General features: G+C 42.9%; 2 protein-coding genes across 3 annotated transcripts in view; one reads left to right on the forward strand and one right to left on the reverse strand.

Moving 5' to 3' along the window:
- Positions 1 to 599: 599 nt before the first annotated feature.
- MALSU1 (mitochondrial assembly of ribosomal large subunit 1) lies at positions 600 to 5,661 on the forward strand. Its single transcript, XM_040546708.1, has 4 exons — positions 600 to 789; positions 1,717 to 1,889; positions 3,435 to 3,516; positions 4,852 to 5,661. Exons 1-4 carry the CDS (start codon positions 615 to 617, stop codon positions 5,037 to 5,039), a joined length of 618 nt encoding a protein of 205 aa, XP_040402642.1. The 5' UTR covers positions 600 to 614; the 3' UTR covers positions 5,040 to 5,661.
- Positions 5,662 to 10,396: 4,735 nt separating this feature from the next.
- Positions 10,397 to 22,293, reverse strand: part of IGF2BP3 (insulin like growth factor 2 mRNA binding protein 3) — a 109,991-nt gene continuing 98,094 nt past the window's right edge. For both annotated transcript variants that reach the window (XM_040546706.1, XM_040546707.1), the window contains exons 12-16: positions 21,050 to 21,169; positions 16,950 to 17,024; positions 13,452 to 13,583; positions 12,079 to 12,192; positions 10,397 to 11,122 (exon numbers count right to left, since the gene is read on the reverse strand). In XM_040546706.1, coding sequence (XP_040402640.1) covers positions 11,021 to 11,122; positions 12,079 to 12,192; positions 13,452 to 13,583; positions 16,950 to 17,024; positions 21,050 to 21,169 — 543 coding nt within the window. In that variant the 3' untranslated portion in view covers positions 10,397 to 11,020. The remainder of the gene's footprint in view (positions 11,123 to 12,078; positions 12,193 to 13,451; positions 13,584 to 16,949; positions 17,025 to 21,049; positions 21,170 to 22,293) is intronic.

Raw genomic sequence — 22,293 nt, forward strand, 5'->3', positions numbered from 1 at the left:
TACTAAAAGTATTTCTGAGATGAAACTAAGGCTAAAAAATACCAGTTCCTGAAGGGACTGTAAAGAAAGCAAACTATACATTGTAAGACACATCCAGATACCGTGGCCTCATAGTGAACACCTTCAGCCCTGTAGAGTTGAATTTATTTAAAACTAAAGCTTTTATCACTACAAGTGTTTGAATAACAAGATTATGCCTTTTAAGTTTTATTACCATTGTTATTATCATCACTTTGTGAGGGAAAAACAGAACAGTAATTCTTTTGTATATTTTTTTATGCGTCAGTGTAAATGCTCGCATCTTCAGGAGGTGGGGTAAGTGTATTTTTACCCCCAGTAAAAATAAGCGTATTTTTACCCCCCTAGTTTCCAGCCAGCTGCAGCTTTTTTACACCAAACTACAGCCGGAGCCCCTGCCCTGAGGTGCCCCAAGCTTGGGTCGCCCTGACTCGTAGCCCGCCGCCCCCTCAGCCTCGAGGCGACCGTTGCGCACGCGCCCAGCTGCGCCCCCCCGGACCGACAGCGGGACGAGCCAATGAGGTGCGAGGGCGGCCGCAGCGCTGGCCAATGGCTGTGCGGGGGCGGGCCGTGGCGGCGGAGGGCGGCCGGCGGGGATGTGGCGGGCGCTGCGCGGGGGGCGCCGCCTGCTGCGGCTGGGGGCACGGCCCCGCTCCGCTGCCGCCGCCCGCGGCCCGCGGCCGCTCCTCAGGCTGGCGGCGGGGGGCGGAGGAGGAGGAGGAGGAGGAAGCAGAGCGCTGGGGGCGGCGGCGGAGCAGCGGCGGGCGGCAGGTAGGGCCCGCTGGGGGCGGCCGGGGCAGGCGGGCGCTGTCCCCCAGTGCCTGGGGACCGCCGCCGCCATTTTGTGCTCGGGCCCCTCGGCAGGGGGCCGGGGGCAGCCCTTGGCCGCGCTGCTGGGCTGGGGGGAGGTTGGGGTTGGGAATGAGGAGACATTTCTTCTCAGAAAGAGCAGTCAGGCACTGGGACGGGTTGCCCAGGGATGTGGTGGAGTCATCGTCCCTGGGGGTGTTCAAGGAAAGGCTGGACGTGGTGCCTGGGGACATGGTTGAGTGGGTGACATTGGTGGTAGGGTGACGGTTGGACCAGATGCTCTTGGAGATCTCGTCCAACCTTAATGATTCTATGGCAGAGCAGGCTAGAGAACTAAAATAAGTAAAAATAAAGAGGAGGCTGTCCACTGCATCACATCAGCTCCATTTTTGATATATTGAGCCCATCTATTTAAGATTTTAGAGTACTTTTCATCACCACATATTATCACGGGCCTATCGGGGCCTGTTGACAAGCATTGTTTTGAAATATTTTTAATGTGCTTGAAATGAATGTCTGTTGAAGTACTTAGGTTTCATTCATCTTAATCGTCAGGTATCTGATGATGGTATTAACTCTAATATGTACGAATAAAGAGAACTAAATAAGTTACCTAAAAGAAACCTGGATGTTTGCTAACTGCTCTGTCTAGTTATAGAGCACTATTTACGAGGAGAGTGCTTAGTATTCAGGTTTGATGATTTTAAAAAATGGCTTTTAAAAGTCTTCCATACTGGATTGTCAGTACAAACCAAACTTCACAGTGAGTGGCTAGCTTAGGCTATAATTTAGTTCATTGCCGTTTTGTGTTTTTAATAACTTTCAGAGTGGTTGATGCTTGCAATTTAAGAGAGAAATTACCACTCTCTTGTTCTTTCTCTGTTCCAGATACTGCAAAGTTCAACATTGACTTTGTTGTAGCTCTGCTGAGGCAAGAAAATGCAAAAGACATCTGTGTCATCCAAGTACCTCCAGAAATAAAATACTGTAACTATTTTATAGTTGTGAGTGGATCTTCAACACGACATCTCCATGCAATGGCACATTATATGATGAAAATGGTAAGACAGTTCCCACTGCCCTCTCTAGTTTTTTGGGAGTCGTTTTAGGAGGAGACACTCTGAAATTAATTTCCCTAGGTTTGCAGGTATACAGATATACCAGGCAAGATGAAACTAATTATCCTTATGTCATTTAGTTCTAAATACACCTACCAACAAACTGTACTTTTCTCCTATAGTGACGGTACTCAATATGTAGAGATTATAATTTAAAAACAGCCCTCTCCGTATTTAGAACACTGATGACAGTAGCACAGTTTGGTGGCTAGAATGAGAGCATCCATCAGTGATGTGAAATGGTGCTGGTGACTTGTGTCCGTGACTGACTTCTGTCCAGCAAACTTCATAGCTATTACCACTCACTCTAAAGAGAGAGATGGTCTTGCTTTTCAGTGCCTTTCTGAGCAGGTGAGGGGAATTTATTGTTCTCTGCAGGAATTTATGCACCTTTGCAAACTAAAATTGTGCCTCAAGTTAGAAGTTGCATTAGTGTGATCTGAATATAAGTGTTTAATATGTACTCTATTGCTTGCGTAAATTGCTGGTCTTAAATCAACAGCCCTTTATCTCCCCCAGACTAGGATAGATCGGTGAATACTCCCCAACTCTGCAAAAATGCCTGTGCACTACAACAGTGTGCTCCCTCTGGTGGCTGCAAGAACATCTCTGTAAGAGCAGAGCCTCTGGGGAGAGACACGGGGTCTTCCTGTGCATCCTGAAAAACTGGGAAGCTTGGCCAAGTACTCGCGAGTGGCAGAGCTTGCCTGGCATTGAGAGTTTTGTAGACAAAAGTAAGGTGAAGCATAAGACGTGAAGTATAGCAGATGCTGGGGCAGCTGGCTGGCTTTACTCTTACAGTACTTAAAATGTCACGGTAATGGCAAACTACACGGCCAACTACCTACCTTGCCCCAGCTGAGATTTTGCAGTCCTGCTTTGAATTTCTCCCTCTCCTCTATCACAGTTATTCATAGCCTGTAAATCTGTATGCCAGCTGTATTTTCTCCATCTTGCAATGAGTGTTCAGAGCCCGCTCTCGAGGGGCAGGAGGCTTGTTTGAACACCTTCCTCATAACACCAGGTCAAACTTGTTTTCTCCCCACCTCCCCTTTGCCATTGGGCATCTCCATTTCTGCATCCTTAGCTAGCCAGCACGAAACACCTAAAGGTATCTGAAAGGAAGCAAATCTTGATGGTAATGGAAGTTACGGGGAACCTATACCTGAAAGACTACTTTATTGCTAAGTAACTGTATTCAGTATTCATCTCAAAAAACAGCCACCCAAAACTCATGGGTAACTATGGGAATTCTGAGTCCTGGAACTCTGATAGCAAGTCTGGTAGTAAATCCCGCTGATAGATGTGTACTTATTTTCCAGAGCTGCAGCTGTATATGCAGCCCTCAGAAGCAGCATTGAGTTATCTATCCCATTTCAGATTTAAAACAACTCTCAACAACTTGAGAAAGTCAGGTTTATCTGTTTGGTTTAAATGCTTTTAAATAAACGTGAAGTATTTCACTTCCTGCTGTTGCTTCTCTCCCAGTACAAGCATCAGAAAGAAGACACTGATCCTCACGCTCAGATTGAAGGGAAAGAGACAGATGACTGGCTGTGCATTGATTTTGGTAAATATTTGTGGATCTGACCTATATGAAGTTCTGCATGGGCCCTTTGTTGAGAGAAACATCTCACTGTGAGCCCTGGTTGCTGTGGAGAGTTGACAACAGTCTGCTGTTTTGGAATTCCGGTTGTTTTTATTGCTTGAACTCATTGAGCTACTAAATTAATTTTCACTAAAATCATGGGCACTGAAAAGAAAGTAGAAGCTGCTCTTCAGTGGCTAAAACGGGTCTTTATAACTTGAAGATAACAGTAGCAAGAGAAAAGCTACTTCAGTAAATTTTCTCAAGTTTATATGATCTCTGGGCGAGCAGGGGCTCTCTGTACGCTTCCGTAATCATGAGCTGTTGAACAGACTTTGCCACTGTCCAGGTCATACCATGGCACTGGGTAAAACCACAGTCCTAAAGAAACCGAGTTCAGTTCCTTGTTCTTCACGTGTGAAACTCTCTACACAAACGTAAAGACTTTACCTTCAGAGAGCATTTCACCTTCGCCACTGTCTCTGTAATCTCAGCCTCTGAAAAAGAGAAGGTGAGTGGGCGAGGAGGCAGTGCAGACAGTGATGAGGCCTCCGTTACTTTACTGTTCATGATTTTTGATAATCATAAACTGAAAACTAATTGCATTTGAAGGGCATAACTACAAAGTACACTACAATTAGTTTTACTACTGTTTTAACAGAATTAATGAAGCCCTGTAAGGAAAAGCTTAATACAGTTAGCTGGTGAGCCTGTGTCAAAGTTTAAGCCTGTTTCACATTAAAAAACACCTGAGAAGCAGGGAAACACACCTAAGGAAGACCAATGGGCTATAGCTGCTTGTCGTTGGTAATAGAGGAAAGCTGAGAGTCCACCTGTAACTTTGGAGAAGGGCTTCTTTCAGGGAAAAATTCCTTCAGCTTACGACTTCTAGGGGACGGAAAGGGGGCAACTTCTTTAGTCTCAAGTTTTATGATACTGTTTTAAATCAGAATGTTGTCCTTCTTGTTCTCCTGGCTGTAGTCTTGCATTGTTTGGGAGGAGTGGCCAATTCCTATCTATCTTCACGAACAAGAATCATCAACTGAAGAAGAGCCCTCCATCAGCTGACCTGTTCCGTCTAGCCAGAGTAGGGATGGAGGGCTCAAACTCTTTGTACAGCTGGAAGCACAGTTGTGCTTTACAGTTCATTAATACAGAGAACTAAGTTTCACTGCTTTTAGGTTACTAAATTTAGCATACTTACCCCACCCTATTGAGTTAAAGCCTGTACGTGAATATTTTCAGACTTGCCTGATGGATTGCCCAGAACGGGTCAGTTCCTACTGCTCAGCTGTTGTGAATTTCTGTTCCGTGCAGGTAGCATAGTGATGCACTTCATGCTGCCAGAGACACGCGAGACTTACGAACTGGAGAAGTTATGGACTCTGGGTTCCTACGATGACCAGTTAACACAGATGACTCCACAGTCACTGCCAGAAGACTTCATTCTTGGGCTGACTTCCCAACAGCAGTGGGAAGCGTCACCATCTTGTGACAAGAACTGAATGCAGCTGCCGAGGTGGCGAGTAGAAAGAGAAATGAGTGTGCCTTAACAGACATGAGAGGCATGCAGGCTTCGGTGGTGACTCAGCTGTCAGTGCAGGTGATCAGCACAAAACGATGTATTTGCTGGATGCGCCTCAGTAAATTGCTGAAGGAGCTACCAGAACGCGATAAAGAAGGAACCGTATCACAAGGGAGCTTCCTGGGAGAGTCACTCCCTCACTGGAGTTTTAAATAGAAATCTCTTCCCTGCTCCGTTGCAGCTTGCCCTGAAGCTCAGGCATAGCTTCTACACTGATTATTTTCCTAGTATCTCTGAAAGGCCTGCCCATAGTGGCAGTGCACGTGAAGTTCCTGTGAAAAGTCTGGATTGCTGCAAGGTGAAACATGAAATAAGTAGTACAGTTTAGATGCGGTTTGTATTAAGCCAGTTGCTTCTGGTCATGATGAAGCAAATCATGTGCTGAGTTGAAGGAGGAGAGCAAACATAATGGTATTACTGAGCGCATAAAAGCTAAGAGCAGCAGTGACAAATAAATGTGTCTTGAATTAACAGAACAGTAAGTCACTTCTTCAGCCAAGGCCAATCTGTTTTTAATAATAATAATAAACTGAAGAGCTTGAGCTCTGTGCCTTCATATTAAGACACACAGCTTACTTTAAGCGTGCTACTGGCCCATCTCTGGGCTGTCCTCTCACCTAGTTTCTGGAAAAAGCAATGAGGCAAAGGTGCTATGGCAGCGTAAACCTTCAGCCCCTTTGAGCTGGGGGAAAGATCTGCAGGAAGCCCTTAGCACTCAGCGTTACTTGCTGTTAGGCAGTTCAGCAGTAGTTAGAAGAGCTTCAAGTTGGTAACAAAACTTGTCTTTATGTAAACTACAGGACAGAGCTGTCAGCAGAAGAGTAGAATCTCTTCCTTGAAATTGGCCCTGCCGTGCATCAGGAAGGAGCAGCAGTGGATGCTGAGGGTAGTCACCTTTTAACCCCACAGCCTACTTCAAGCCCTGACAACATCTCCTCCCTACACAACAACTGCTGGTTGCAGTGCTCAGAGAAAGTTTTTTTTTGTTGTTTTTGTGTGTGTTTATTTTGGGGGGGGGGGGGTTGACTGGGCTTTGTTTGTAAACAAAGAATATCCTCTGCCTCATTTCAGCCTGGTTATGTTACCCTCCTGTGTCTAGCCTCTTTCAGGAAGAACTGCCTCTGAATTCACCTGCTTTCTGATAGAAGGCAGCAGATAGTTCTCCAAATTGAACAAGGAACATTTACTAATGTAGTTAAACAACGCAGATAAAACATATTTGACCACAAAATAAAGGTGGTTGTGGTAAACTCGTCTGCAAAAGCTTTGCAAAACACTTCACGATACTTTACAATCAGTAACCCACATAGAGGAAAGATAACATTGTCTCTCCTATAGAGAGACAGGTTCTGTATCTGGCATTACCTCCCAGGAGAGATGTGGACCATTCCCTGAAATCGTTTACCTTTTACTGCTGCTACTGAAGACACGCACTGCTGGATGAGTAGAGGCAGATGCGGCAAACATTATGCCGTTATACGTACCTACTGTACCTTACGTTTAGTAACCAGAACTACACGCAGCATACTGTCTCGCAAAGAGAATGGTAGCAACAGGAGAGTCTAGAAAAGAACGGTAAAGACTAGGGAATGGCTGCTGTGGGAACGGACAAGGACTTTTTTTGTGCGTGTCTGTCATCCCTTTCCAACTGTAAAAGTCAAAATGAGACAACAAGCACTGAACTATATGAAGAGCGTAACTGAATTTACTGTCAAAGCATATTGTGAAAATGAGTTAGTTGAAACAGTCACTAGTTGCTATTAATCAGAATTTCCAGCTCAGGAAAAGCACTTCCTCCCCCCTCACTTAGAAGAAACTCCCATAATTTGTACTACCCTACTGCAGTGCCCCTGCCAGGTTACCAGCCGGACTTGCTGAGCCTTTGGCCTGACCCTTGCAAAAGCTGGGACCTTGGAATTAACAGAGATGGTCTGGCTGGTCACTGCTGTGCAACACTAACCCCATTTGGAAAGAGAAACATTTGGGGTGTTTCAGCTCCATAGATAAGTTGAGTCTTGTGTAAAATTATTTTAAAAATTAGAGTAGTTGGTCCAGGGAGACTACAGATTCATCATTCAGTCCTCTTGGAGAGGTGCATGCAGGATCTCTTGATGATGGGATGAACAGGAGAAAGAAGTTCCAATGCGAAACTTGTCATATTACAAGATTTCCTATGCTGCGTTTGAGTAACTTGGGTATCAAGCAGTGTTTGCATCCATAAATTGAGCTAACATCTGTTGCAGCCCAGCTTGAGTGCTTACCCCATGATTTCTTACAATCATTTAAAAATCCCATGCCCTAGTACCACATTGAGACTGTGTTGTCCTGCACAGCATACATGCTTCATTTAACAGAAGCTAACACAAAGAGCGCATGCCTTTGAAATAGCAGCTTGAGAATAAAAGCTTTGGAAGGTTAGAAGCGAATAAAAGCATCATGATTAAGCAAATGCTTAAGAACAGTCAGGGGTTGAGCTATCACAAATGCACCAGCGATACAGAGGAAGGCTCAACTTATGTTGCTCAAAGGGCAGGGATGCCAGTTCTGAGAAGGTTTCTCGATATCAGCGTGGGAAAATGAGCTGGAGCTCCCTGTGAAGCGCAGAACCATACAGGGTGTTATCTACGTACATCATGCCTTCAACTCCCTCCTTTCAATGGTCAGTCCCTTTAAGTGAGCTGTGAGGACAAATAGGAGGCTGCAAGAGTTGGGAAAATAAGCCTGGTTTTCCATTCCACTTTAAATGGTAGTTATACTATTGGTGAACACAACCCTGGTTCCCCAAATCCCTCCATCTCCACCTAAAGCATTCACAGTTATGTACCTAAATCAAGAGGAGATGCCACCTCCCTGGCAGCTGGGGGGTGTTTGAGGGTGGTAGGAGCAAGATGCAAGTTACCACATTTGCTCACTGTGGCTGGTTCTGCCTATCCATGCTCCTAAGGCCATGTTCCTTCCACAGCTGCACCACACAGAGCACCAAAGTGAAGACTGCATCAAAAGCAGCCAAAAACTTTTGACTACAATTCAGATCTCGCTTCAAACCTGTTAAACGATTCCTTCACATTTGCCCTTGGTCACGACTTGAGCACGCGTTCCTTCCAGAGCAACCCAGCCCAACTCGTCTGCATGAGACGAGCCGTGAGCTAAGGGTTGTTCTACAGACTGCGTAGTGTTGGTATATGAAAAGGAGAAGACGAATTACAAGCCACAGAAGTCACTGCTTGTACTGGAAAGCGCAGACATCGTAACCTGGCTGCTGGATGCCTGTGGGTGACTGTTCATTCCTCCTCGGTTATTACTACAGACAGAAAACCAACCTGATCAAAGCACCACAAATGCTTAGAGCAGTCAGTCATTATGCCTCATTAGTTTAAGAAAACACCACACAACTTTATCTGATGATAGGAGTTAAACTCTTTATTCCATTCAGAGGCATCTGGCAAGTGGAGCTGCATTGGGGGGCACATTACAGATGAAAAATGATCCATACTTTGTGGATATTGAAATCATTTACAGTATTTACTTTCTAGCTATTCCCAAATACTCCAAATTACCAAGTCTCAATTGAAAAGAAAAACATGATTTACCATACTAAGTCTAGAAATTTAAGAGATATGACAGTATTTAAATCAGTAGATGTAAATGCAGCGCCTATTTGTAAAGTAATTTTTTATGGAAAATAATGAAGTCAAATCCTTCTCAAATGTTAAGAAAGGAATGTCAGACTGACTTAAGCCTCAACAAAAATTAAAATGCTATGACTTTTCATACTTCAGTAATTTTAAATTCATTGTAAGAAAAAAAAATTATCCTAAAGGCTAGATGAAGGTCACTGTCAAAAAAGGAAAAGAAATTCATTTTTCTTTGCTAAATCTACAACATAAGTTTGTGGTTTTTAAACCAATTAGTAAAGAAGAGATGCAGGAAAAACACTTCAGACCATTTTCAAAATTATCTAATCTGTACAACAATGATCTTTGGGAAAATTATCTAGTCTATGTAGTAATGCCTCTATTTCAACATGAACCTAAGAGGTAGATAACAAAATGATGAAACAAATGTTTTTGCTCGTTGTGCCCCTCAAATCAGTGCAGCATGGTGATTCTGATCATCTCATGCACAAAAAACATCACAAAAAAAGGTTCAGAGGTAATAGCATGGCTCTGTCGACCACACACATACAGGCGCGCACGCGCACACACACACACACAGCAGTCTTTATGCACCATGTGTTGCCACATTTTTTTTTTTAAACTGAGGTAGACTGAAGTTTATTGTAGAAACTTGAATGTGTCACTATTACCACAATCATCATTCAAATTACATTCGGAAATTAAAAAATTTGGTAACTTTCCTGTTATCCCTGCCTTTTGACATTTTTTTCTCTAATGGTTGGTTGCAGAACGTGCATAAATCCTGCTGCATCTATTATAAGCCAGGCTAGAGAGGTTGTTGTTTTGTTTTTTTTTTCTTGTAATAGTTTTCAAAACCTTCAAAGTGGCTTAGTGTGGCCCATAACAGCGGCTGGATATGTAAACTTAGCCTTTCATTATCTTTCAACATGATCAAACACTGTTTGACCTTCCCCCATCGTGGTAACTGAAAGCAGTATGATGTGATCTGCAGACAGCAGAGACCCCCGCGGCCTCAAATACGCTCTAGCAGATCGAGTGTTCTATCAAACTGAAGATGAAGCTTGCTCTTTGAACAAAATGGCAAAGTCCAAATGGGCTGCAAATGGTTAAATGTAGCATTATTAGGTAGTGATGGTCAAAGGCACAAAGGGTTCATGCATTCAATCAAGTAGCACAAAAAAAAATTCAGCCTCTTGCAGCCTTCTAAATTTTTCCCCCAACCCCAGCCTCTTGCCATCACTTCCTTGTCCTGTTCCCAAAAAAGTACCGTCACAAACTTTTTCATCCCATCTTAAAAGAAAACTAAACGGCATTGCTGCTATCAGAATGTTGGCATCATTCACTATCTTTTGAACATTCACTGAATTTTTTTTTAAACAAATGATGGTGTTGAAGCCCTCAGAAAATCTGAGGCTATGTTTTTTTTACCCACCTTACTCCCATCAGCCAGCAGCTAGAAGTGCTCTACTATATTTTCCCCGATAAGTCTGTAGTACTCCTGGCTGGTGGCTGATCAAATTTTAATTTTTTTTAAAAAAATAAAATGCTCAAGAACTATTAGCTTTATAAAGTATACAAAATACCAAAAAAAAAGCAAAAAAGGAACAATTTCTCATTGAGGTACTAAATGCCTGAGGTAGTTTAGTAAAATGCATATTTATCTTTTTATGCCCTGGCCAACACCATTCAACACTTCCCTTAGGTTATTCATGGCAGTGTTATGTAAAAATGCAACCAAATTCTTTTTAAAAAATGCCACTTGTTTCAACGTTGGGACTAACACTTAAACTCTTGTCGATACCCTTGCTCTAACCCTAGCCCACCCACAATCCCACCCTCCAAATGTGTTTCTTCTTTTACAACTGGACCTATGAGAGCAATGCCTTTTCTTTTTTTTCCTTTTTTCTTTTTTTTTTTTTATAACCAGTGAACTCAGAAGAGAAAGCTTCATTAAACCAAGTTCTAAAATTGTTGGGGAATAATAAGAACAATAAAAAAGACTAACGAGTTTATGTTAAATTGTGAGAATAGAACAAAAGGGAAGTGAAGGGGTCCTTATTTTAAAGCTGGGTTTCAAAAGTTTGAGAGAGCCTAAAGAATACATTCTCAGAGACAGCGTTCAACGGTTGCCTGGTCCTCGAACAGGTGATTGGCTTGGTGGATCTTCTGCATATAACTTCAACAGGTGCTCACCACCCGTCTCTCTGTTGCACAGTCTGTCTTTGGTCTGGCATCTGTCTCTGATGGGCCATTTCCTAAACCTTTATTTCCGTCTTGGCTGAGGCTGTCCGCTTTGCAATGTTTTTTGCTGTTGCTGCTGCCTTCTTACCTGAGCCAGTATTTCCTGAATTTTTCTCTGAGCAAGCTGAAGGATATAAAGAAGAAACAACCCATGATGATGCCATGCTGCTTACAACAGACTCTGTAGATGCTACTGGGATACAGAAAACATGGAATAACTAAGTCCCTACTACTCACTGATTACTCACTAGATAAAATACACTTTGGGTAGTCATAATGTAGTCCCAAAGCACAACTTATTTTAAACTTCTCTACTTTTTCCACCTGCCACAACTACCTGCATAGTCAGTTTTTCCATCTGTAATACAGAAAGCATGAGCATAGGAAGATGACTACCAACAAGACTAACTGAAGTTTCAGCCTAATTTAATTTTATTCCCTGGAGATACTATTTTTTTTTTTTATTTATAGGAACCACTGCTTCACTGGAGAGCAAACTAATTTTTCCATACACAGATTCCAGGAGGTTTTAAGTTTTACAGAACTTACCAGCCTTCCCCATCTCATTTCTAAACTATGAGGCACCTGCAGCAACATGACAAAGGAATCAATCTGAACTACAAGTTAGGTGAGGGAAGGAATCTTGTAATCCTTTTCTTTATGGCATTAAATCAACAGATCAGGAGATGCGGACAGATTGCACATATATGTGCATTTCTTGCCAGGTTCTACGAGATGGCTTACACCCCTCTTTCATCTGCAACTTCAGTCCAATCACAACCTGGGGTTTCTTTTGCTTTGAAAGTTTTAACAGTGCCAGAGCCTAAACACGGCAACATGACACTTGAAAGAAGATTGTTTTTGAAAGAAGATTGTTTTATGTATTTGAGAGCACAAAATTGCTATAAATCTTTCTCATAGGCACGAGGACAATTTGTTCAGCAAGGCAATTAGAGAAGCCTGGCAAGCAGTGCTTTCTGTATCCTGAACAAGTGTTTTCTATCCCTTGGCTCTGCACACGGACAGAGAAGACAGACCATGGAAACAACAGGGCAATGTAGACATAATTTCCAGTCCTACCTGGCATGCATAGAAGTGACCAGTTATTTTCACAACCACCTGATCATTTTCATCAGGTGTCTGGTCACGAGGGACTACAACTTCTGCACTTGTCAAGTTTTGAAGCTCATTTACCTATAAATAGATAGAAGTAGTCAGATAATCTTGAACCACCAAATATCCCACAACATGCCAACCTCAAACATGCTGCTGGCCATAGAAACATCCTCTAAATTATGCCTAAAAAAAGAAACCCACTACAGAAAGCATCTTCATGCAGCAGTGTACTTTGCAAGATGAGCCTTGTCTCTCTAACATAAATTAGCACCAAGTTCTCTAGGTTTGTAGAAGTGCTTTAGAGACCAAATACAACACACAGAAGGTGTTAAAAACACCACTTAAAAAAGCACATAGATGCCACAGTGTTTGCAATTGAGTTTACAAGTCTAAGGGCAGAAAACTCGTACAATGTATAATGTAAGGAAGAACGAATGTAGAAATATTTGTAAAAAACAGCTTCCACAAGACGGAGAATGATAAACACAACAATGAGAAGCATCCAAACTATTTTCAGTAGCCCATCAGCTTCTGTATTGTCCGATTTACACTCCTTTTGTTTTAGAAATGCATAGCATTATATAATCCAGAAGTATTCTGCACAGCCAATTTTTCAAAGATTTTAATCCTTTAATCTCTTACTACTCCGAGTAATAAGGAAGTCCATGCTGCCTCCTGACAGACAACTTCAAGACCCCATTGTACTCAAGGATAGCGACCCAAGACTGAACCGTTTCTTTGCTAATATCAGCTAGCTCCTGATTAACAAGCATATGGAAAATACGGGAGTACCAGCACGCTTGCAGGGCTGAAGATCTGAGTTGTATTATTTTATGCAACAAACTGATCTGAAGGGATGCCATTAGTTAAGACAGAGCAAATCACTTTCTTTGTTGTTTTTGTCATATTGAACGTGTCCTAATTTTCTACCACTTAACAAGTTATGCTTTCACTCAATTCAGGACAGAAATGCCACCTTTGTACACACTGGATTTGATTTGATTTAAATCAAATGAGGTCAGTGACCATTTCCCCCAGATTTGACACAAGGTAAGGTTCAAAGAAAGTGGTCTTAAGTGGGAATATAATGGAAGAACAACATTTCTATTAATAAAAGCCCTATAGATCTGACTGCAACTTTTTTCCACTTTTAAATACATCATTGTGAGATTCTCTTGAGACAATAGAAAGCTTAACAAATACAACAAAGAAAATAACACCAGCTTTAACATAAGTTCAAAGGATTAGCTATTAGTTAGCTAAACCTTTAAGTCTTATGTATACAATGAAATAAGAAACAGAACTGATTAACACTACGTTTTATTCTAGCTACTTACTGTTTTGCCTCCTTTACCAATAACTCTACCAGCAGCATAGGATGGCACTTTTATATGAGCCTCAAGTTTCACTTCTTCTTTAGGTCCAAAGAAATTTTCTTCTTTAAGTTTTCCATAGATTCTCCCTTGAGCCTGCAGAAGTGTTTCCAGTTAAAGAATGTGCTTACTGAAATCTAGTTAACTTCAAAGAAATTCTACAGAAAGCAGCGTTTTCAATGCACAACCCCAACAAGCCATTTTCCCCAATAAATGCAGTAGCTAGCAATAGCTACTTTCCTGAAGTATGTCTTCGTACCAAACTAGGAAGCAGTGCTGTACAACCTTAAAAATTGCATGACAAACCAGTGAATCAAAGAACGATTTTAAAAAGGTCATTATTACTCTATTTTTCAGTAGAAATGTTGCTTTTAAAATAAGCTATTACATCTCTATAGAAGTAAAGAGTAGTAGAGAGAAGAACCGTCTGGCTGAAGCTTTTTTTTTTTATTACACCCAGAAGCACAGAATGCAGTTAATTGGCTCAGAAATCCCTTTTTTTTTTTTTTAAGAGATGCTAAACTAAAAAAAAGTCATGGGACAAAGACTTCACTTACAGCAAGCTGCTTAGTTTTACACTCAATTACAACATATTGTTTAAAAAATAAATAAATCAGAGCTAGCTCGATCTTCTGAAGTGGAAAATTAAAGCTGTCTAGATCTAAATGGCGCCATGGGAACAGGATCACTCCAGCCTGCACACAGTTGCCTTTTCTGGGGAATATGCAAGTGCCAGGTAGCAAGAAGGATGTCCACTGAGACTAAGCCACTGAATCTCGCTGATCTTTAAAAGACATTTATTTCCTCATTGCCTGCCATTCGTCAGTGAATTCCTGAGAAGTGACAACTGGAGTTTTGTCTCTGCATATCCTAGAAGCACCAAAAGATGAATTCTATTGAGGTACTGAAGAGAGATGCTCTGCGAAGAGCAGAAACCTACGGTCACAAAGTCTTTCCAGTTCAGGTCCTTTTACTCCTCCTTTAAATGAGGCCCACCAGCCCTGTCACTGCACACCCCCTACGTGCAGCCACCATCCAGGCTGGCCAAGAATGCAGTGGACCACAAAGTTCAAGACGACCACGTGAATGGATAATTAGGTTCAGTAGTGGCAGCTTATCTTATCTCACATCCTCAAGCCTAGTCAAGTTCACTCTATTCTAGAATAGGCAAGATGAAAGACATTTTGTGACCTTGGACCTGAAAGTACTTGGTATTTTTGTAGGTCTGACTTCATGTAAACAGTCTGGGAAAAAAAACTATAATGTATGGCTTTGGCCTAGGTGGGAGATGCACCATGAGAAAGAAGGCACACGTGCATTACTGCTGAATGATAGAACAAGGTGGGATGTTGTTTTTAGAAAGATTTGCGGTGTTAGAAATATATTTAATGTCTTCTCGCTGTTGAAAGAGTCTTTAAAGAAAGGAAACAACTGGGTTGGCAAGTTCTTTGCAGTAAAACAGTGGCTGAAATATGTTGTCTACACTCGATTCCACTTCCGCTGCGCATGTCCCACATCCAAAGCAACGAGATCCCCTCTGAATGTTGGCATCTGGGCATGCCTAAACTCTAGGGAGCACTGCAGCAGAGGCTGTAAACAGCAGCATATTCTCACCCTTCTTCCAGCTCCCTCGCTAATAAATAGTCCCGCATACCACAACGTCCTCAGGCTACTGCAGCTGAGGAAGAAAGGGGTGCAGCCACTGCAGCTACCACTGACATGAATCACAGAACAGAACACAATGTAGTAGGGAAAGGATGCCAAACTCACAGGCTCTGCACTGACACGGCCTCTCCGAGAGCTGGTTACTACTCATCTGAGCAGCAACCATTCCCTCTTCAAATTGTTGTGCGCCCAGACTGCATTCTTGTTGTGTAACAAGAGTCTGTGCTCAGAGATGGAGAAGACACGCAGAGCTGAAGGACAGCAGTGCTGAAGCTTGGGCCTGGCCTGGTCTCCTTCAGGTTAACAGTGGTTATAAAAGAAAGGACTGAACTCTGCCTATCCCCAGCAAGAGGGCATTGTTCAAAGAGTAGTAAAGAGCTATGGGGGCTGGAGTGATGGAAGACCTACGGGATAGTCCCTCACCTTCTCAAGGCCAGCATTCTCAGGATCACTGGATAGTACAGTGATCTACACGTGCAAGCAGAAGCCTACGTGTAGAGAAGTAACTGATGCTTAATTGGATGTTTTAGCCAAATTGGATTTAGACAAAATTGGATGTTTTAGCCAAAGCAGGGGGCGCAGAGAAGGGAGACTTTCTGCAAAGGGTCCAGGCTGGGGAGAAAAGTTGGCAGAAGAGCCCTGTGGTACTCCAAGCCAACACTGTGGAGGAAGCCTACGGACAAGCCTTTGCCTACATGAAAGTCAGGATAAGGGGCACCCAAATCTACTCGGGACTGCTACTCAAGGGTTGGCTGACATCTGACAAAGAAAAGGTACTCAAAATTCCAACCTTGTGCTGATCCCAGGTCATGAAAATGCTTCATATGTGGAGAATGCCATGTGACCAAGCCTACATATGCACAGAAAACCTCCAGGAGGCAGAGCTTCTAAGTTATGCTTTGCACTCACTAGCTTTTCAAATCTATATGGAAGACACTGAGCAACAATCCCAAATGCATCCAGATCACTATTACTCCTGTGAAATACCTGCCCTGATATTTCTCCAAAACTCCTGAAGGCATTCATGAAACTGATTCTAGATATGCCTGAAGTTTGTGCGCCTTCTTCCTGCAAGATGCCCTGAAGCAAAAATACAAAGCCAAAAACAAGAACAGGCAAGAGAGCAATGCCAGGACATGAACTCTCAGGTGACTTCCTACCTGCTCTGGGCCTCATCTGCGATGAGGCTGGGCTGCTGCACTGAGCCATCTGCACCACTCTTACCATGGTCAACTCCTTTTGGTGGTAACTAGATTTAGCCATTGCCACTTAAGGCAGAAGGCCACTCCACAACTCAATTTGAACACAAATGGGATAATAGTCTTGGAGTATCTCCGTGCAGCTGTAGTGTAAATACAATTACAACCCTTGCCTTTATCTGCAGAGCCACCCAAAAAGCACTTTCCAGTCAGCATGCAACAGTAACCTGGGGAGACTCAGTCTCATCTTGTTATAACAATTAAATACACTGCACTATCGCAGGTATTAAGACAGGCTAGAACGACTCAACTGTTGCACTCCTAGCTAAAAACGGAGAATCAGGAATGCCGTATGGTCATACTGACGCTCTAGACTTGATTCTAACTTGCATGAAACTGCTGCCAGTTTGCAGATGACCAGAACATAGCCCCTGATGGTACTCATATTCATGAGATACCTTTCAGCAAAAAGAAAGCAAAAGGAGATTATTGACTAAATTTCTGAATACACTTCAGTTGGAACTGAGCAGTTAGATTTCACTAATGTCCCTTACAGCACAAAGGCCACTACAGATTGACAAGTTTTTATATGGTATACCTTAAACTGAGCTTCTGGAGGTCCAGTGATGATAACCATTCTCAGCTTGGCATCTGGTCCTTCAGCAGGGGCAATCTGGAATGGATAAACATAGCTTTTGGTAGCTGTCTTTTGAAGGAATCATTTAAAGCCACCTCCTCCCCATTTCAGTCTCACATTCTGTTCAAGAGCGGAAAGTTATTCATTACTGCAGCAGCATTACACTTCAGTCATGACGGGTTTGTTCTCTTTAAAGTGCATTAATTAGCTGTAATGAAATGTGGAGAAATTGGCTAAACCATAAGCAAGCTTACTCCTGAAAATTAAAGGCATAACTACTTGTCTGCATATGGCAAAATCCCACAAGCAATTTTCATGTGGCTATGAGGGATGCAAAACATGTAGCCTTCAAAAAAGAAAAGTATGGTTAATAGGCTGAGATTCTTATCCTTGCCTGCTAACTTAAATAGTCTAACGAGTTTTGCTCATTAGCAGAAGTTTGCATCTGTCCCCCTGAGAGCAGAAGATCACTTTACTGTTGTAACTAATCAGGTCCAAAACATTCCTCCACACTGGACAATGAGTTCACAGTTTCCAAGGGTTTTCTATCTCCAGACATTTGTGTGACCCAAATAAAAATTAAGCTCCACCAGAGCTGAGACAGATACGCCTGCAGGGCCTTTAGCAGTTCATGTCACCACAAAAGTAAGATTTCTGTGGGTGTTGTTCTCAGACTCCATTGACATTAAATAATTCAAACTAGCCTCTGACATTCTGGATGAATCTTTTGTTTATCACAACTGACATTTCCATTGTTGCGTCTAGTATTACAGAGCTGCTGTTGAATGGGCAATATTTTAAACACTACAGGATTTCATCTTAGCTGTTGGCATGGGGATGTTATTCATATTTAACAGCTGTAGTTTATTTCAGACAAATTACCAGTCACCATGCATCATTTTCACTAAAGAATTTTGCTAACCAAAGTTTATATAATTATTCATATTGTACCCTAAGATGGAGAATAGATTACATGCTAGTTATCTGGTTTGCATATTTATTTTTCATACCATTTCTGCATTGCAATCGGCTATAGCTAAAAATACACGTTCACTTTACAACAGTACATTTACTGAAACACCAAGATGGGGCATTGTGGTAAGGGCAAGCACAGGATAAATACATTCACTCTTTGGAACGCAGGAATTTTACAGGGGTAAAATTTTAAGGCACATTTGGAGTCAGCTGACTGAGCAGAGCTTCGCCTACCAATTTCCATTCCAGTAAGATGGATGTTGTAGTTTGCCTTTCAGTTACCTCATTTTTTCTTACTGAAAGTCTGCTTCTTCATTGAAATTTTAGGAAAAATGTTTTCCATCAAGTCTTCATTATATCTTTGCATCTTATGCATATTTAAGTGTTCTGGGACATTTCTTGCTTTGCTCTCCTCTTGGGATGGCCTGTTCTCCGCAGCTGGAGCAACACCTTGCCGAGGGCTATGAGAGAAGCACGCACCTACCGACTGGAGCATTTCCAAGTCTGAAGGAACAATCTAAGAGCCTTCAATGTTAATTCTGTCTGCTTTTGGAAGGAGAAACTATATACGTACAATTATTATTCAAGTGGTGAGTTTTTAACTTCTGAGAGAACACTTTTACATTCCTAACCTTGGGGGAGTCTTCCATATGCTGAGTTACAACCAGACACCTTCATACACCCGAAATCAGCAGCACACATCCCAGCTCCTTCAAAGACAAGAAGGGGAACTGAGGGAATTATTTTATAAGCAAGGAGATGCCAGCGTTCCCAACAGGTCCCAGCACTCCCCTGTGAGGTGGCAAACCTCTGCCTGGCTCTAAGTAATTCTGTCTACACAAGGCCCATGCCAAGCCTGCGCCACCAAGCAGCAGTCCCTGTCACAGGAACACAACCCAAGGCCATCAGCAGCCGCGTGTGCCTCTGAAGCACTGGGCTGGCCACAACCTTATGCAGAGCCCCTGTGCATCTGCAGTTTATTTCGTCTTATTTTGTGGCTAACTAGTTTCATCAGATCTACAAAGCTCAGCACGAGCACAAAGAAGATGCATGCGGATGTAAAATGTTTTCATATGTAACTATCTCCAGCACCACCCAAAACAAGCTCAGAGCATTGTGCACACAAAGCCTTACCTTCCTCCATAAAGCACGATTACTAGTTTGGGAAGTTAAAAGTTACTCCAGCAGCACTCCCTCAAGCTCTTCACTAAAAGCACAGATTCCTGGCTTCATGATTTATTATTTTGCTCAGAAGATACGATAAAGTGCAGGCGGTCAGCACAAAGGAAGTTTAGAAGTTTCAAGTCAGTTTGTACTAGCTGTCACATTTGACACTTGTTCTCCCACAAAAACAAGAGTGCTGCTCCATGTTGTTTGGTCAGATCACAGTTGAAATTGTGCTTTTATTCTAATTGATAGTCTTAAACAAAGCCTGCAACTTCCGGATTTAGCAAGCATATCCTGTATCCATACAGTTCTTTTAAGGCTTGATCCTACTTCCACAAAAATCTTCCTCACCTTACTGTTTATTGAAGGAACAAAAGACCGGAGCTTTAACAAGCTTAATTTCAACTAATGCAGGTACATTAAGCACATTGGGTAGATGGGGTGCCAGCTAGTAAAAGCAGCCCGAGGCCACTGTTAGCCAGATGTGTGAGAAATGCAGGGAACTCCCTTTCCATTAAAATGTCTTCCAAGAACCAACTAACGAACTAGTTTGGACTGGCTCTCAGAGGTCCAGGTTATTCTGCATTTCTCCTCACCTGGCAGTACCCTTCCATGTACCACTTCATCTTTAGATACAAACCAGAGAGGGAGAGGGAGGGAAGAAATCCATCTTGTGATACATCACACCTCCACGCAAGACAGGTTCAATGAAGAACCACCAACACCTTGCACTTCCTTCCATTCCACCTTCCCCACTAAAAACATGACTGTTAGTGCTCTAACGTAAACCACCCAGGCAGTATAACAGATATTTAGTGTACTGCTTAATATCAACTCTGGGGTTCCCTAAACATTTTGCCCTGCACACTTAGATGGATGAACACCTTCCAGGAGAAGCCAAGCCTCACTGGCTTCACCAAGCTTAACTCAGCATAGCCAACTCCTGCCCCTGAACTTTGGCAGATCCCTGCTCCATAGCGCTCACTGAAGAGGCCACATCTCCTGAGCAAAAAGGAGAAAACGCTTGTTTCATTTGTGCAGGAAAACTTCAGTCTAACAGCAGATAAAGCTACAAACGGCACTGTAGAACACTGAATAGCTTAGGCCAAGACGTTATCTTTGCAGCACAGAATAGCAAAACTGGCCATTTTTCAAGAAAAAAAGCTCCAGCACCTAGAAAAGCTACCTGTAGTTACAATGGTATTACTAGCAGAAACCCAAGGCCTTCCTACAACTCCCCTACAACTGCTGCTGTTACTATCCCCTACAGACAGCGGAATCAAGGATTTCAGCAAACTGGTTCAAATTCAAACTTATGCTTCCACGATGTCAGCCTCTGCAAACCGTCTTGTTCCCCCCACTGAGGTGGCTGACACGCAGTCAGGCAGATGTTAAAGCAGGGCGCCAAGGTAATCGCGCTGCTGAAATGCAAGCTGAGCCAGGAGCTCAGGCTAAAGCAGAGGTTTTAAAACACGAGTGCTTCACCGTGGAGCCACCAGAGGCTGACAGCCCTGCCTGGTCCATCCAGAGCCAAGCGAGAGTGGTCACAGCAGCAGGAGACATCACCTGTGCAGTTGTTTTTAGGAAGGGAGTTTACCTCACCAATTTTCACTTTACCAAAAGCAAGAAGAAAGCCTTTAAGCACCGCATCATTAAGACTTAAGTCTGTTTCTAAGAAATCGAGACCACCAAAGTAGCTTTCTTTGCAGCTTATATTTCACACCTCAGGAGACGTTTGAAAACATGCTTCTAATTATCTTGTCTCAAGGAAGATTAAAAGATGATTTATAAACAAATGTACCATTTATCACATCACATTCTAAGCACAGAGTGGGGGAGGACATTCACAAAAACATGGCTTGTACAAACTTGCTGGAAGTGTCGTGGGGAATAGACAAAGTTAGTCAGTGTAATAATACCTTAATAGATGCGCCTGCAAAACGAGAAAGTTGTTTGATGTGCTGTCCCTGCTTGCCAATAATAGCTCCAACTGCCAAGGCTGGGATGAACAGATGAACAGTCTCAGACTCGGGCTGTTGCTGTGGGGAAAAAGGAAATATGCAGTGAATGTTTTTGAACATTATGAATCAGACTGACAGAAAAACTGGTATGGAACAAGCATGCATGGAAATGAGGGAGCAATCTTATGATGCCCTCTGAAGTCTGAATATTAAGGGTCTGCCTTTTTTCTGGAAATCATTGAATTCACAGAACATGAAAGAACAGTTTGAGCCAAAAGAGGATTCTTCCATCTTTTATAAAATAATTGCAATTTTCATGCCTAGAAGTTCTTCTAAAAACCATCGAGTCGTTGCTTCTTCACGAGGCATTCGTTCTTACCTGTCACTGTCTTGATGCGTTTCCACATGCAAGACTCTGCAGATGAGGCTGCCACAAGTGAACGGGCTACAGTCAGAGCAGCCAAACTCTTTCTAGTTTTCCTAGCTGTTTTTTTTTTTTTTTTTTTAATTTTAGATTGTGCTGAGGGCTGCACAAAAAGCCTCAGAGTTACATACATGCTACAATTTCCTTTGTGTGGGAGTAATCTGGAATGATAGCCAGCATGAAAATTGCCAGTGGTTCCTCCTGTGTAATATTATGCAACAGCCAGGGTCCTGGCGACGGGCCCGAAGCAGGCCAGCAAATTAAAGGCGAGATGAGGCGTTTGTACAAGTGAGAGGGCCCGAGCGCTGCGCCCACTGGAGACCAGGCACCACCGCGGTTTTCTATGGCTTTCAAGCAGACGCCCCAGCTGGAGAACACAATCTAACACTCGAGCTCCTCTTTACGTGCTGCATAGCAATGATCAGACCGCAGGGCTACATATGCCACACTAAACTGTAACTATTTTACCAGCCTCAGAAGCAGCTTCTGAAGAGCTCATCTCGGGCTAGCGGAGCACCTCCGAGTACCCACTACACTGCAGTACCATTAATCCATCCATTTACGTCAGGAATACTTCTCAAAAGCACTTCACACAGGCCCTTCTGTGAACTAGAAGGCATTTAAGACCTCTGCTGAAAAAAAAAATACCTTCCTCTGAGTCGCCCTCGCACGCAGTTTCTGAATTTGTTGCCTTCATCCTTGCAGGAGGGCCAGCGAGCCCTCTTCCTGCAGGGGTCTTCGAGGGAAAGACCTTCACCTTCACACCTCCACCCTCGGT

Source organism: Cygnus olor, chromosome 2 (genome assembly GCF_009769625.2).
Source record: "Cygnus olor isolate bCygOlo1 chromosome 2, bCygOlo1.pri.v2, whole genome shotgun sequence".
Taxonomy (NCBI): domain Eukaryota; kingdom Metazoa; phylum Chordata; class Aves; order Anseriformes; family Anatidae; genus Cygnus; species Cygnus olor.

What these genes read in the sequence shown, in the direction of transcription:
- MALSU1 (XM_040546708.1), top strand. Translation starts at nt 615, where the DNA reads ATGTGGCGGGCGCTGCGCGGGGGGCGCCGCCTGCTGCGGCTGGGGGCA. An exon ending in GGAGCAGCGGCGGGCGGCAG is followed by an intron (nt 790 to 1,716) that starts GTAGGGCCCGCT and finishes TCTCTGTTCCAG; the next exon opens with ATACTGCAAAGTTCAACATT. An exon ending in CTGGCTGTGCATTGATTTTG is followed by an intron (nt 3,517 to 4,851) that starts GTAAATATTTGT and finishes TGTTCCGTGCAG; the next exon opens with GTAGCATAGTGATGCACTTC.